The sequence below is a fragment of the Hippocampus bargibanti genome, linkage group LG12, assembly GCF_051943395.1.
Source record: "Hippocampus bargibanti isolate YZ-2025 linkage group LG12, ASM5194339v1, whole genome shotgun sequence".
In the NCBI taxonomy this organism is placed as follows: domain Eukaryota; kingdom Metazoa; phylum Chordata; class Actinopteri; order Syngnathiformes; family Syngnathidae; genus Hippocampus; species Hippocampus bargibanti.
The window spans coordinates 7,812,327-7,826,351 of record NC_142745.1 but is presented as its reverse complement, the minus strand read 5'-3'; the positions used below and the strand labels follow the sequence as shown (position 1 = coordinate 7,826,351).

The 14,025-nt window shown below is 40.0% G+C and overlaps 2 protein-coding genes across 2 annotated transcripts in view; one reads left to right on the top strand and one right to left on the bottom strand.

Annotated features, from left to right (window-relative positions):
* Positions 1-2,108, top strand: part of LOC148890278 (arf-GAP with GTPase, ANK repeat and PH domain-containing protein 1-like) — a 29,445-nt gene extending 27,337 nt beyond the window's left edge. The window contains 1 exon segment of the mRNA XM_089010808.1: positions 423-2,108. Within this exon segment, the coding sequence (XP_088866934.1) occupies positions 423-716 (294 nt within the window). The 3' untranslated portion in view covers positions 717-2,108.
* Positions 2,109-5,819: 3,711 nt separating this feature from the next.
* LOC148890277 (phosphatidylinositol 5-phosphate 4-kinase type-2 gamma-like) lies at positions 5,820-13,899 on the bottom strand. The gene is made up of 10 exons (XM_089010446.1): positions 13,619-13,899; positions 11,548-11,645; positions 10,355-10,451; positions 9,923-10,066; positions 8,789-8,935; positions 8,401-8,439; positions 7,289-7,402; positions 6,499-6,739; positions 6,289-6,392; positions 5,820-6,208 (listed from the first exon to the last, which is right to left on the bottom strand). Exons 1-10 carry the CDS (start codon positions 13,751-13,753, stop codon positions 6,128-6,130), a joined length of 1,200 nt encoding a protein of 399 aa, XP_088866572.1. The 5' UTR covers positions 13,754-13,899; the 3' UTR covers positions 5,820-6,127.
* Positions 13,900-14,025: the final 126 nt, after the last annotated feature.

Below are 14,025 nucleotides of genomic sequence, written 5' to 3'. Positions count from 1 at the left end.
CCTTTCGGCTTTTCCCTTCAAGGGGTCGCCACAGCGAATCGGTGTTCTCCATCTTCAGAGGTTTGATTCACATGTTTGTTTTTATGTCGGATGCCCTTCCTGACACAACCTTCTGTATTTATCCGGGCTTGGGATCTACATCCTTGGCATTGCCACTAAATAATAATAAAAATGAATACATGAAAAATAAATCTATATTTTATTTTGAAGGCACTTTATATCAGCAACAGATCTCAAAGTGCCACAGTCATAAAAAAATAAAATAAAACACCGGAAAAATCCAAGTTTGCAGGAACAAAAAAAGAGTTTCGTTAAAGTGACTTCATTTAATAATAATCCCAACAGTACAAAACACCCAGTTCGGTGCATGTTGTAATTTCTTAAAATGTAAATCCTATTGTTGTGTTTCTCCCTGTTGTCAGTATGGCTGTGACGTTAGGTTCAGGGACGCTCAGGGGCAAACAGCGCTGACCCTGGCTCGTGTGGCGGGTAGCCAGGAGTGCGCCGACATTCTACTGCAGTACGGATGTCCAAATGAGGCAGCCCCTTCCGCTGCCACAACTGCCGGATTCACATCCGTAGCCAACCCTGGCTTCCCCGTTGCCACGACGCCCAACCCGACAGTCTCCACGATGCTCAGGATCTCGCACAGGGGCGGTGGCGGCGCCGGGGCGGGTAGCTTCAGCTACAGTACGTCAAGAAAAGCCGTATCGTAAGATAACAGGAGTGTGTGTGTGTGTGTGTGTGTGTGTTTGTATGACTAGTATTGTGAGGACCACTAACTAATTTTATACCATATATAGTGAAGACATGTTTGACAAGTGAGGACCTTTTGGCCGGTCCTCACAAGTTTTTCATTCTAAAGGCTTCTAGAGGGTCTATATATGCATCTGTTAAAGTTTCAGAAAGGTCCTCACAAATTCACCCAAAATGATTTTTTGGTGTGTATTTTCATTTCACTTGGATACACACACTTTTTACTCACTGTGTGTGTTTATATGTGTGTGTGCGTGGTTAATAAGAGGAAAATGTTCATACCACAAGAAGTAAAACGATATTTTAACCAAATTCACTACAGGGGTGAGGACTTTGAAAGTACCCATTCAGAAACCTCACTCCTGCTTTATTTCAGTTTAAGTCCACTTTTTATTTCTTTGTTTTTAAAGAAGTTGAAGTGGGAAATGGGGTGACATTTAGTGTTCAAATGGAACACTATTTCTCTAAACTTATCAGCAACGGTGGTCCTCACTCCTTATCTGGAGTTATCCGGACCTCAAAAAACCCATTGAAACGGGAATGTCTTTGCGTGTGCATGTGTGTGTGTGTGTTAGTGTGTGTGTGTGTGGAGGAACTTGTGGCGAGATGTTGCACAGGCACTAGACAGAGATTCAGACAAAAAAGGTCCATGCAACAATGAACTCATTCACTGCCATTCACAAATGTATTCGGGAATTGAAAATATGACGTAGAGCGCCATTCCCGAATTTTTTAGGGTTTTCTTTTTTCATGCTAGGGGGCCGATAAAGTGCTGTCCATGGTCTCAGGCAAGGTTTTTCCCTTCCACAATGGGGCATCATTTCCCTTTTTTCCATGTTAGCACTTTGTTCCTGCTTCAGCTGTTGTTAAAGCGCTATATAAGCCAATATGTATGTATTGCATTGTATTTTGGACAGCCACCATCATTTCAAGGTCATATAACTCCAGACCAATATAATTTAGGAATGAACTCTTTTTCTGATGAAAGATGAGAGTCTAGGTTTCTTACACCCTGGAATTCATTCAAATGACAATGACAAAAACCCCGGCACTGGAGTGGACACATTTTTGCACAGGTCTGGCAGTGAATGAGTTAAGAGTCAAAAATGGAAATCAGCCTGCGTTTCGGGAGGCGGGGCGGAAATCTAAGTCCAAATGTTAAGAACTGCAATAAGCTAACGAACTGCTCTGTATGTATCTGTTTGAAATGCCATTACTACTTTATTGGCATTTCCAAGAGAGCGGCTGTATTGTGATGCGTTCAACGAAGCCTAACAGTTGGCTTTTAGGCTGCTTTTGTTTTGACAAAAATCAAAAGATATGATGATATAACTCTATCGACCCCCCCCCCCCCCCCCCAAAAAAGACAATTCCCATAAGATTCAAGTGCTTAATTTTCAGCATTGTTCTTGTACTTTTTGTACAAATGGTTCTGTGTACAAAAGGTGATTTAGCTTTGGTGTTTCTTTGATAATTAACTATTCAAAGCTCAAGATGAAGATTTCTATGTCATGTTTGTATCACTGTGCTCGACATCGACACTGTACATGCTTTGTGCATTTTAGATATCTTGAAAGTGAATGACTCCAAGCAGCTCGGCCACTTACGGTGATGTTCGTTTGAGCAAAAAAAGGAAATGCCTTCATTTCAACTGAATGTATTTTTAAACGGTCATGTCGTCCGGAAGGGGTGCCGCTTTCATGGATGTGAACTCACTCTCCTGCTGACCCTAATGGAGATTAAAAGTCTTATTTAATAGATTGTCTTCAAATGTAAGTATCTATTCAAGTGAGCAGTGGTATGAAAGTTTTACAAGTGGCTAATAATCAGTGTTAGGAAAAGAGGAATGTTGCCCACGTGGAGATTTCAAGAGTAGCCTAAAAAGAAGTCATTCCATCCGTACTTGATGTAATACTGTGTTCATCTAATGACAGTTACTGAGTAGACATGTCTGTGCTGTAAAAAGGTTTCAATTCATTTGTATTTTTTTACTCATGCAATGACTCATAAAGTATTCGTTATCAATACAGCCTGCCGACTTCCAGCTGTTTACTTCACATAAAAAAAAAGGAAACGACAAATGCTGCATGGAGGCGAGACTCTGTTGATGTCTATTTTTATGTCCCCCAAGATGACAGGAACAGGATGGCGCTCGGCAGACATCAGCCGGCAGAAATCACTTCACACTCATTATCTCGCTGTCAGATTGTCTGCGTCTTGGCTTTGGCCTACATTTTTCTAGGCCAAAGCACCGGCCTGACTTTTATGATGGAGCTTCGACACCGCCAGCTGTACACCCAGAGACCAGAACCGGATGATTTATGACTGAAAGGATTGTCAATTATGAAAAAAACCAAACAACAGACTCATTAAGAAGAGGAAAAACAGTAATAAAAAAATATAAATACAAACAGAATAATATGACTGAATTCGTGTTGACGTTTTCACTCTTCACTCCCTTATTTGGGATGGAACAAGAGAACACTTGTAGGGAGGGTGATATAAACCAACATGCTAAATATTTGATGCTCTTCTTGAAGTTGCTGTCAAAATATGGCTGCACAAATGATCTACACTAGGGGTGCTCACACTTTTTAGCATGGGAGCTACTTTTGAGTCAAAATGATCAACCCATTATATGTATTGAGAAATATATTGAGGATTCTCCCAACATATATTGATGTATAACCGCATATCTGGCAAAACACAACATAAGTATGTTTTTTTTTACATTACCTGAGTTCACTCTGATAACTGGCAGACGCGACAAGTGCACTTTGAAAATGTCATCGTGAAAAAAAGTCCTCCCATTCCGTATGAAAGTGATACTTTTTTCTTTTTACTAGACCCAGCTTCTCCACTAATTTTTACACAATTTCTTACGTTTAAGAGGAAAAGCCGAGTGAAAAAGCAGGATGTAATTAACGACTCGCATGTTAACTTTGGTTTGAGCAGGCATAATGTACCTCATAGTGAGATGTCATGTGATTGGTTGTCCGGTGTATCAATCAAGTGAAGGGATGGCTGATAGGCTGACGTTGATTTATTTCAAAACAACTCACCTTTAGTTGTATAGCGTCAGTTCATGACAATGTCACTTCACCATGTCATGCGATCGACCAATCCGCATACTTGTCAACGTATACGTTTTATCCGTATTTTATACGTTTTTTTTTTCATTTTCAACGACGTACTACAATTTGTATCCTTTTGTTTGTGAACCTATCTTACAAATACCATTTTGGCTCAAATTCAGTTGTCTCAACTGCTGATAGCCAACGACAATACTGCCGCAAATCGCAAAACTAATCCTCAATCGTATCTATATTTTTATCGCTGCGTACGGTCAGATTGATAAAAGCATAATGTGTGCATGTGCGGTAAGTCTGTCTGCATTTCCGCTTGTGTTATTTGTTGTGTTTATTTCTTATTTAAAATAATGTATGGCGTACTACAATTTTTATACAGCCATTTATAAGGGCAGCTATTAGCCAAGGTTGACAGGTATGCGAATAGTACCTTGGAGATCGACTGGTCAATCGCGATCAGCGTACTGAGCACACCTGATCTACACCAACTTGCAATTCCTCCGGTGTCTCGTTGCAAAAGTATGACGTAAACAGTCTGGAAATTAGTTGTACTAAGTTCATCCTGTCTACTTGATATCTAATTAAAACCAGATTCTTTTCTTACAGACAGTCTATTGTAGGTGTTCAAATACCTGACATGTTTCGGCGTATACTTCCGCCTTCGTCAGTATTCCGCCTTCGGAAGTATAGGCCGAAACATGTCAGGTATATTTGAAAACCTACAATACACTGTCTGTAATAAAAGAATCTGGTTTTAATCAGTCTGAAAATTGTTTCTCACACATCACTGGCAGGGTTTTTTTTAAGTCTGGGCTTTGATTGAGTCACTCCAAAACTTCTTTTTGATGAGTGCATATATTTGATTATTTGGATACACTCTTTAAATTGTTGTGATGCTTGAATTCATGTTCTTCAAGAGGGTTTGTTGTGAGATGTCTGATAAGTGACCAAAATTGCAGGGAGCAATTGATATCATTCTCGGATATGTAGCAGTTCCCTGTTATGAGTTTGAAAGGTTTACCTACCCTATCACATGATACCAGGCTGAAAAAATAATAATACTGGCGGTGCTTGGAACGTTATTTCCAGACACATTTCTGTGCAGCAGCCACAGATCTAAAAAGAGTGGCTCAGCATAAAAAGGATCAGAAGAGTCTGCCTCAAGCGTGGTATTTGTGGCCAATTTTTGAATGCACAAAGGTGCCCTGCTGTGGAGCGTTCAAAGTTTTCTGGCTTTTCCTGCTGATGAGTTGTGTCAGTGTCTAATAATTAAATCGGAGTTGTTAGAACTCACTTTCAGGCGTGATTTCATCTCCCCACTTTGGATTTGAAAGGTTTGCTGGCACTATGATATCAACATGTCATGAATATGACCACTGAATAGAACTGCAGATGTAATTTGATTCCCTTCAAAAGTGCCATGTGATACAGTTTTGAGAATGTAATGTTCTTGTCAGAGGAAAACCTTTTTTTCAAACCGGATTTTGGAAAACTTTTGTTGGCATCTCAGCCGTGGCAAGTGGGATTTGTCTTTGTTTTTGTTCCGATTGAGGCGCAAGCACATTTTTATTAATATCATTTTGAGGGGAAACTATTACATTAATTTTATTCCCATGCCAATTTACTCAGTACTGGGATTTTTCTTGCCACAGTTTGACACGGGGCTCAATTCTGGGGCCTCTGCTGTTATCATTGCTAGTGACAAACCAATCATAGTGTGCGAAAACTGACGTTTCCAGCGACTGCAAGCAGGCCTTCGGTTGCCAACTTGAACTCTGATTGGTTAAAGCAACAGTTTAATCAACATTAATTTTTATGCTCCAGAGCCTGCAGAACTGATTGTGAAGGCGTCCAGGTCGATTTCTGACCCTGGTAACAAATGATGGCTGAAATGTGATTGGTTAAATACTTAAATACGAAAACACACACCTGGAAGCAGCGCAACAGGGGAAAAGTAATGAAAGAAAGCTGAAAGATAAATAGGAATCATTTAATAAGAATTCATGGGCAAAATATCATTCACATTAGTCTGTAAATCAGATATTTTTAGGCCAGCAGAGAAGGCTTTGCAGGCTCTGACGGCCCGCCACTGCGTGTGTACAAAATTGGCCTCGCAAAGAGCAAAGCAAAAGCTCTTATTTCAAGCCGTGAAATTTGAACAGCAGATTTGAAGATGGTTCTTTTTAAATTTAATTCATGAGATAAAATCAAATGCAAGTCTTATTTTGGAAGGATCCGCACTTTCCACCTTCTATGTGTGGAATGATGGAATTTTTGGACTACTAGGCAAATATCTTTGCGATGAATTCCTTGAAACGCTTTGCATACTGATCGGGATGAACTGTCGAGATTTCTGCTCCCGCCTGCACACGCACATACACACACAAACGGTTGTCAGTATGAATGAGTATCATCAGTTGCTTTACACGATACTGAAGCTCACCCCGTGTTTGACAGCCTTGGCTGCGTGAGCGGCTTTCTTCTTGGTGTCATACTGCGTCAGCACATCAATCAGACCCATGAAATACACTTCTCTCCGCGGTGCACCTACATGCGGGAATGAGGAAGGCTTCAGGCTTTTGTGTTACTTTTTGATCATCATGGATCATCTAAAATCGTATTTAGACACCCCAAAAATGCCTTTGGGACTCACCTACAGCGCTCTCGACAGCGTACACGTCCACGTAAGGGTCAAACTCCCCGGGGCCCATCGGCTTAAAGGAGTTCATGTAGCCAGCAATGCCTTCTGGTGAAGTGGATTCTGGAAGCGCAGATAGGCTGCTTTCATCTTGCTCTTCTTCACCATCAGATGATTCCACCTCTTGCTCAGCCCTCTCCACATCATGGATACCCAGCAGGAGGCTGTAATCCGTGATCCTCATCTGTACCAGAAACTGCAGAAAGAGGGCACTATAGCACTATAGCATGCGCAGTAAACTGTCTGCATTTCCACTGATGAGCGTTTTTTTAACATTGAAAATAATGTACGCGTACTACAACTTTCAGACGAGAATTATAATCATTTATACAAGCAGCTATTAGCCAAGGTTGACAGATATGAAATTCAAACTCCTGGAAATGCTTGGGAGTATTCCTCACGAATTATAAAAACGACGCTAACTCTTGAGTCTCGATTCCAGGAATGAGGTGTCAACCAGGATTCCAGGAAAGACCCGTACCACGCACATGCGCAATTCATCTAAAGAAAGCTAACAGCTAGCATTGTGCCGATCGGCTGTTCTTGTGTTTTGAATCAACGTTGAGTACAGTACTTACTATTTTGACGATTTTGGATTCATTGTTTTTATTGGAAACCGGAATTTTCATTAACCCGTAACCCGGAATGGGATAATGAAAACCGTAGTTTTTACTGCAAAAGCGGAGTAGTTGGCAGGAATGCATTTGGGCCGATTCTCAAACTTTAAAGGTTTAAGATTTATTACCTCAATATCTCTGTTAAGCTTGTCGATGACACTCTGTTTCTCCACGTCGGACAGGTAAATCTTTTGCATGTTGTTCAAAAAGTCGACGTCCTTATAGGTGGGAAGCTCATTGACCTTGGGAGGCAAGGTAAGGCAGCTGTATTCATTTTATACACAAGACATGTTCACACGCGTGGATGTGTGGGAAACGGATCACCCGAAATCGGTTCCTTGAAAAGTAGACTAGTCATGCCCGATTTACTATATTTTAGTTTTGTATCATTTCGCTGAATGAGAACATAAAGTATAGGCCTTTACACGTCACAACTTCCATCACAGTTTCCACCGTGTTTGACACACGGTGTGGATCCTGATCTGATCCTTTGCATTTCAATATCTTCTTTGTAGATTTTGTTTTTTCCTCCTTTTGTATTGTGAAAGTCTTTCGTATTTGACAACCTCAGTTAAACTACAACCTATATCTGGTATGTATGAACGTAATCACATTTTGCCGTTTTTTAGCATAAAGCATTTTAACTCATTCACTGCAATTCCTGAATTTGTTTTGAGAATTGAAAATATGACATGAAGCACCATTCCCGAGTTTGTTCAGGTTGTTTTTTGTTGCGGAGAAGCCGATAAAGCACTGGTCAGACCTCTGGCAATGTTTTTTCCCTTCCACGAGGGGGCAGCATTTGCCTTTTGTACAGCCGCCCCCATTTCAAGCTCAGATAACTCCAGACCCATATAACTTAGGTATAAATTAATTTTTTTTTCTGCTGAAAGAAGAGAGTCTACGGTTTCTTGCCCTGCATTGAATGTTTATGTAGTCCTAAAACTCAATATTCTGTGGGTCCCGCAATTCGTGTGAAAATGACAAAAACCCAGGCACTGTAGTGGACACATTTTGCACGTTTGGCAATGAATGAGTTTAAAAAAATAAAAAAAAATAACGTTCACGTCATGCTCAGCGATTCATATCTAATAGTGCAATTTGGAGGATGCCAACGCAGGCTGACTGCTACCTTCATGCTGTTATTATGAATACCACAGGATAAAATGAGTTGATCACATGTGCATGATTTTCAATTGAGTTCTCACAGCACTGACGCATCCTTTTAAGTGAAACTCACCTTCTCTTTAAAATGTGCTTCTCGAGCCGCCAGGGAGCCCTGAGGAAATGAAAAATCGCACATTTCTCATCTGACTGGCACGCAATTACAGCGGAGATTTGACTCACACAGGACTTGTGTGAGCGGATCTGTTGGCACATCACCGCTTATAAATGAAATGTATTATTATTATTATTATTAATTGATGATGTCCTTGTAAAATATATTAACAGATCTTGACACCTTGCATCAGTACTCATAAATTTAAACTAGTTGCATTTGTACAATGGTCATAAACTTTAAGTTCCTGCTGATATAAATGTGAGAGAACGTGGAGGCATTGACAATGTGAATCGATCCCACAGCAGCTGAAGATCGGCCAAGTGAACCACGACGCTTGCCACTTTACCTTGAGGTCATACTTTGTGTGTATATGCAGCTTGTGGCTGAACATGTTCCTCATGACCAACAGGTAGGTATCCTCACTCTCCACTGTGATTCTGTACATGGCCAGGAACTGAGGGAGGAGCGTTGAGCTGTGACAGGTGACAACATGCTGCACGAGAAGAAAGGAGTAGCGTCATATATTTGTCTTCATTGATGGGAAGGGAACAAAATGGTTCTCGTGACAATCAAGGCGTCACATTTTGCTTATACAGTGCTCCTCGGTTTTCAATCATTATCTGTTGCAGAATCCTGTTTGAAAACGGGTGTGTTCAAAAACTGAATCAGCACTTGCCATTATAATCAATGTAATTTTTTGTAATTCGTTCCAAGTCTGCAAAACCGCTTTTGAAAAGCACTTTTTAACTATTTTACAGCATAAACTGTACACACAAAATAAAACACAAGGTCCTTTGCAAAATACTATAAAAACAAACTGTAATGTTTTATTTTCACCAAATTTAACATCAACATTAACATTGGAACATAAAAACATCTCTCTTTCTGTCTATCACGGGGTGTGTTGGTATCTATCCCAGCTGTCTTTGGGCAATAGGCGGGGGACATCCTGGACCAGTTGCTAGCCAATCATAGGACACACTAACTTTTCAAACCATCCTCTCCTTGCATTAAAATCATACTCTTCAGGACCAATGCTGTGATCTTTTTTACCAAATCTTTCTGTATTTACTTTGACACAGATTGTATATTGACTAAGGCTGCTTCTCATTGATGAAATAAGCAAAAGTTTTTCCACGTCATATATTTGTGGCCTTTGTGTGCTGAACACATGAGATCATTTAGCTACATCACTGACTTTCTATTGTCTTTCTATTTTAGGATGCTACATATGGTCGATTTCAGCATTACAAACTCCTTAATGAACAAACAAGCATGCACGCCTGACTTATATTTCAAGATCAATTATTTCTTAATTCTGTAGTTTTGGACACTATTTTCTCGGAAACTGAATTTTGGTGGTATACCGGGGTGTGAAAACACCAACATTTTTAGTTGAAAACCGAATCGGACAAGAATGGAGACGTTCAAAAACCGCGGTTTGACTGTAGTTTCAAAAGCCTTTCAGTGTGTGCGCCACCTGGTGATATTCAGAAAGGATGTTGTGCATCTCGGCCACCTCCTCACTGGAAATTTCTTTGACCACCAACGTGCGGTCATATGACAGCAGCAAGCCCTCACATGCGCCTTGGTCTTTAAGGGGCGGACCGCGAGATAGGGACACCTGTTGATGAAAATGTGTCCTTTTTTGAATACTGCGTTTTGGATTGTCTTTAACATGCAAATCCATTTCACTGAAATGCAAATCGGGGAACAATTAGAAAATATATTGTGTTCGTTGTGTATTTCCTGCAACGTTTCATCTGGAATAGAAACACGGAGTGGATCACATCATTCTGTTTGAGGGTCAATTGTGTTTTGAAGACAAAATGCAAATTCCACACAAACACATGCAAATTTTGAGTCAATGCTGAAAACAAGCCAGTCGAGTTCTTTTCTTCTTCAACTGTACCTGGAAATCCTGGTCCTTAATTCCAAAGCGCTCACGCAGGTTCCTGAAGACTTGTGGACAGTACTCTTTGAATTTAAACTGTCCCGGGAGATTCTCTCTAAGTGCCAAATCACATGGAAACAAATCTAGCATCAGGTCATGTCTAATTGAGGATTTGGAACAGAGCAACGTTAGCACATCTCCCCAAACTAAGATGCCTCTTAAACAGTGGCAGACTGTCAAGGACTGCTAAGCCTTCTCTGCTGGCCTAAAAATATCAGAATCACTGACTGGTGTTAATTATATTTTGTCCATGAATTTTTATAAAATAATTCAAAATTGTCATCCAGCTTCCTTTCATTACTTTTCCCCTACTGGCCAGAGCTAGCACATTGTATCGGTAGCGAGCTGCAGAAGCAAATATATTGTGTTTATTTAATAGCAGTTTTGTCAACTCACAATGGCTGAAGGAGGAGAAGAAATGGATTTGGTTGCAGATTTACTGTTGAAGCCATTTTTAAGACGGACTTTTCAAGAATAGATGGACATCATTAAGAAAGGTCGGTCAGTTATTTCCTTACTAATGGTACCCTCTAGTGGACTGTTAGTAGATCACACCACACCTTTTTTTTTAGTTTAGATTGATTCAGATTTAGCACTACTGAAGGCCTAGCGATGAAATCCATGACCCGCTACTGCTTTCAAAGGATAATAATTTTGATTAACAGTTAAATGACACTTTACTGTTCTTCATATTTGGTTCTTATTTTAAAAGCCTGTTCACGGCTAGATTGAACTAAAACAACCTGTACACACAATGATAAATGCATGTGTACTTTGACCACTCGGATACAAATTCAGAGAGAGTACATACAAATCTTTGTATAGTAACACCACATGACAAAACACATTTTATTGTTCTTCCTTAGACTGTTACACAACCAAGATTCCTGACTGGATTATGGGATTATTGAAAGCTACTCATTATTTTCCAGACTTGAGTTACATTTTACTTCCCAAAAGGATGGAGAAGCTTTTTTTTTACATTGCTACCATGTGGAAAAACTCATTTCACAACAGCACAAAGGATTTGAATAGGGACTGTTTTATCAGTGAATTGAGTTACAACTTGATTATGCATTTTGAATTATTCTTATTCTCGAGCAGAGTGAATGAATGAAAGCAGTCATGTAAAAAGGAAGACAGTACTGTACTTGTTGAAGAGGTGGTGATTGACCTTAACCTTGGTACTGGCACGGAAGTCATCAGGAAGTAGCATGACCGGCACGGGCACCTGCTTGAGGTCGTTGATCTGCACACACGTTTAGCCACGAGTTGGAAGAAATTACAGTAAAGTCTCGTTGTATCGCTATTCTCGGGAGTCGGAAAAAATATCGATATAACTGGACTACCGATATATCCGATCCTGCGGCATGTAAATTTTCTCCTTGCGTTCATAGAAATAGTATCGTAATAAGCAGTACTATCGATATAACGGATATAACGGGACTTTACTGTACTTACAAATACGAAATAAAGTTTTCAGTTATCTGTGCGATAGCTGACCATAGTACTGTATCTGTTTCTTTGACATTTGATTTAGAGTTGAAAATTATCACACATTTTTGTATTCTCTATCTATCATCTATCTATCTATCTATCTATCTATCTATCTATCTATCTATCTATCTATCTATCTATCTATCTGTCTGTCTGTCTGTCTGTCTGTCTGTCTGTCTGTCTGTCTGTCTGTCTGTCTGTCTGTCTGTCTGTCTGTCTGTCTGTCTGTCTGTCCGTCCGTCCGTCCGTCCGTCCGTCTGTCTGTCTCTGTCTGTCTGTCTGTCTAGCTAGCTATCTAACTAGACTCCACTAGATAGCTAGCTAGCTATATGCTAGCTGTCTGTCTAGCTAGCTATCTAGCTAGACTAGACTAGACCCAATGACCACATGTGAAAAAAAAAAAAAAAAAAAAACTGGACACTTGTAAATATGGGTTGTTGCAATATATCTAAATGCATTTCTTGATTCTGCATTATGTACAGTCTTGTTTATAGAACGGTTTTTGCACATCTACATTTGCACAGTATACAGTTGACATTTTTATTTTGTTATGCTTAGAATATCTTGTTTTCTATCCTTTCACTCCCACCCCAACCCCATCCCTCTTCTATTGCTGCTGTGGACTGCAAATTTCCCCATTGCGGGACGAATAAAGGTATTCTGATTCTGATTCTGATTCTGAGACTCCCCTAGATAGCTAGCTAGCTATATGCTAGCTAGTTTATATGCTAGCTGTCTGTCTGTCTGGCTAACTAGCTATTTCTCTCTCTCTCTCTCTATTTATTCATTCATTTATTTTGTTTAGTTTACTCCGATGACAAAATGATCTTATTCAACCTTCACAAGATGGCGATAACCTTTCAGTGTATTGAAAGAAGAGATTTCAATCTTTCATTTGGTTGTTTCAGTGTCACAAGACATGATATTCTGTAAGACTTGCAAGATCAGTCAGAATGCTTGAAATCGGCAGGCACTCATTTTTAAAAATGGAGGACATTGAAAGACTGAAGAGAATCGTTTAATGTTGTTTTGCTGCCAAATGTGCTGTTTCTTGTGCCAGTCTAAAAACCAAATCAAATTATGGCTCGCAAGTTGAGAAGTTTGGATCAGGAGAAAGTATTAATACGTGTTAACCGCAGGCTTGTGAAGATCTTTTCGACTCTTTTAATTAAGGGCTGTAACTAAAAAAAACTATTTTAGGGAATGACAGATGATCACCTGGTCCAATTATCGCTATTTTATAGCACAGTGGCATATGCCTTTATTGAAGTTTTTAAGGGCTGTGAAAATGGATTCAAAATGTTTCCTTTGACTGCAAGTTAATATTGTCTGCCTCCTTAGTTAATATGTATCAGTCCTGGAAAAATTCCTGATGGTCCATCCCTATTTTTTTGTTTTGTTTGTAGACTATAACTTTGTGAGTACATGTTTTTTTTTTCGTTTTGCCAACCTATAAACACTGTAACAGTAAAATTCCCCTTAGTACAATGATTTCAGTTGGTGTTTTTTGTGGTTATTTTTACATATAGCCTAATGTACTTAAACGAGGGTTGAATCAGTGCTTTGACTTTTACTAGTCTTGTTTTACACAAGCACTTGGAGCCTAGCAACTTCTACTTAGCAACTTCTACTTTCGTGCAGTGTGTGTTTACGACTTCTGCTGGACGCACGAACACACGCACACATACTCACACGGAGACAAACAGCTGTCCATCAAATACCCACCGAATGATTGACTCCCCACATGAGCACACTCGACACGGGCTTCCGGGCACGGAACACCTCCACTTTCTGCTGCACGAAATGCTTCGTCTTGGTCTTCCTTTTGTGGGGGACGCGTGCTACACTCGGAGAGGACATTAGAGAACTTTGGCACAACGCGAGACTTTTATGACTCTTGTCCGCGTGCGGTGGTCAGTGGTCATCTCGCGCCATCGTCGGTCTTCGCAATTTGCATAAGTGGGCTGGAAGATGGTGAAGTTGTGGATGGATCCGATTTCTGCTGCAGGTTGGTGACGCTGAGTCGCAACACCCACTTGGTATTGAAAATGTTTTGTTTGACATGCACGATATTGATATCCAGAATTTAGCTGTCAATTCATTTATACATTTTATACAAGAAACATTAAAGT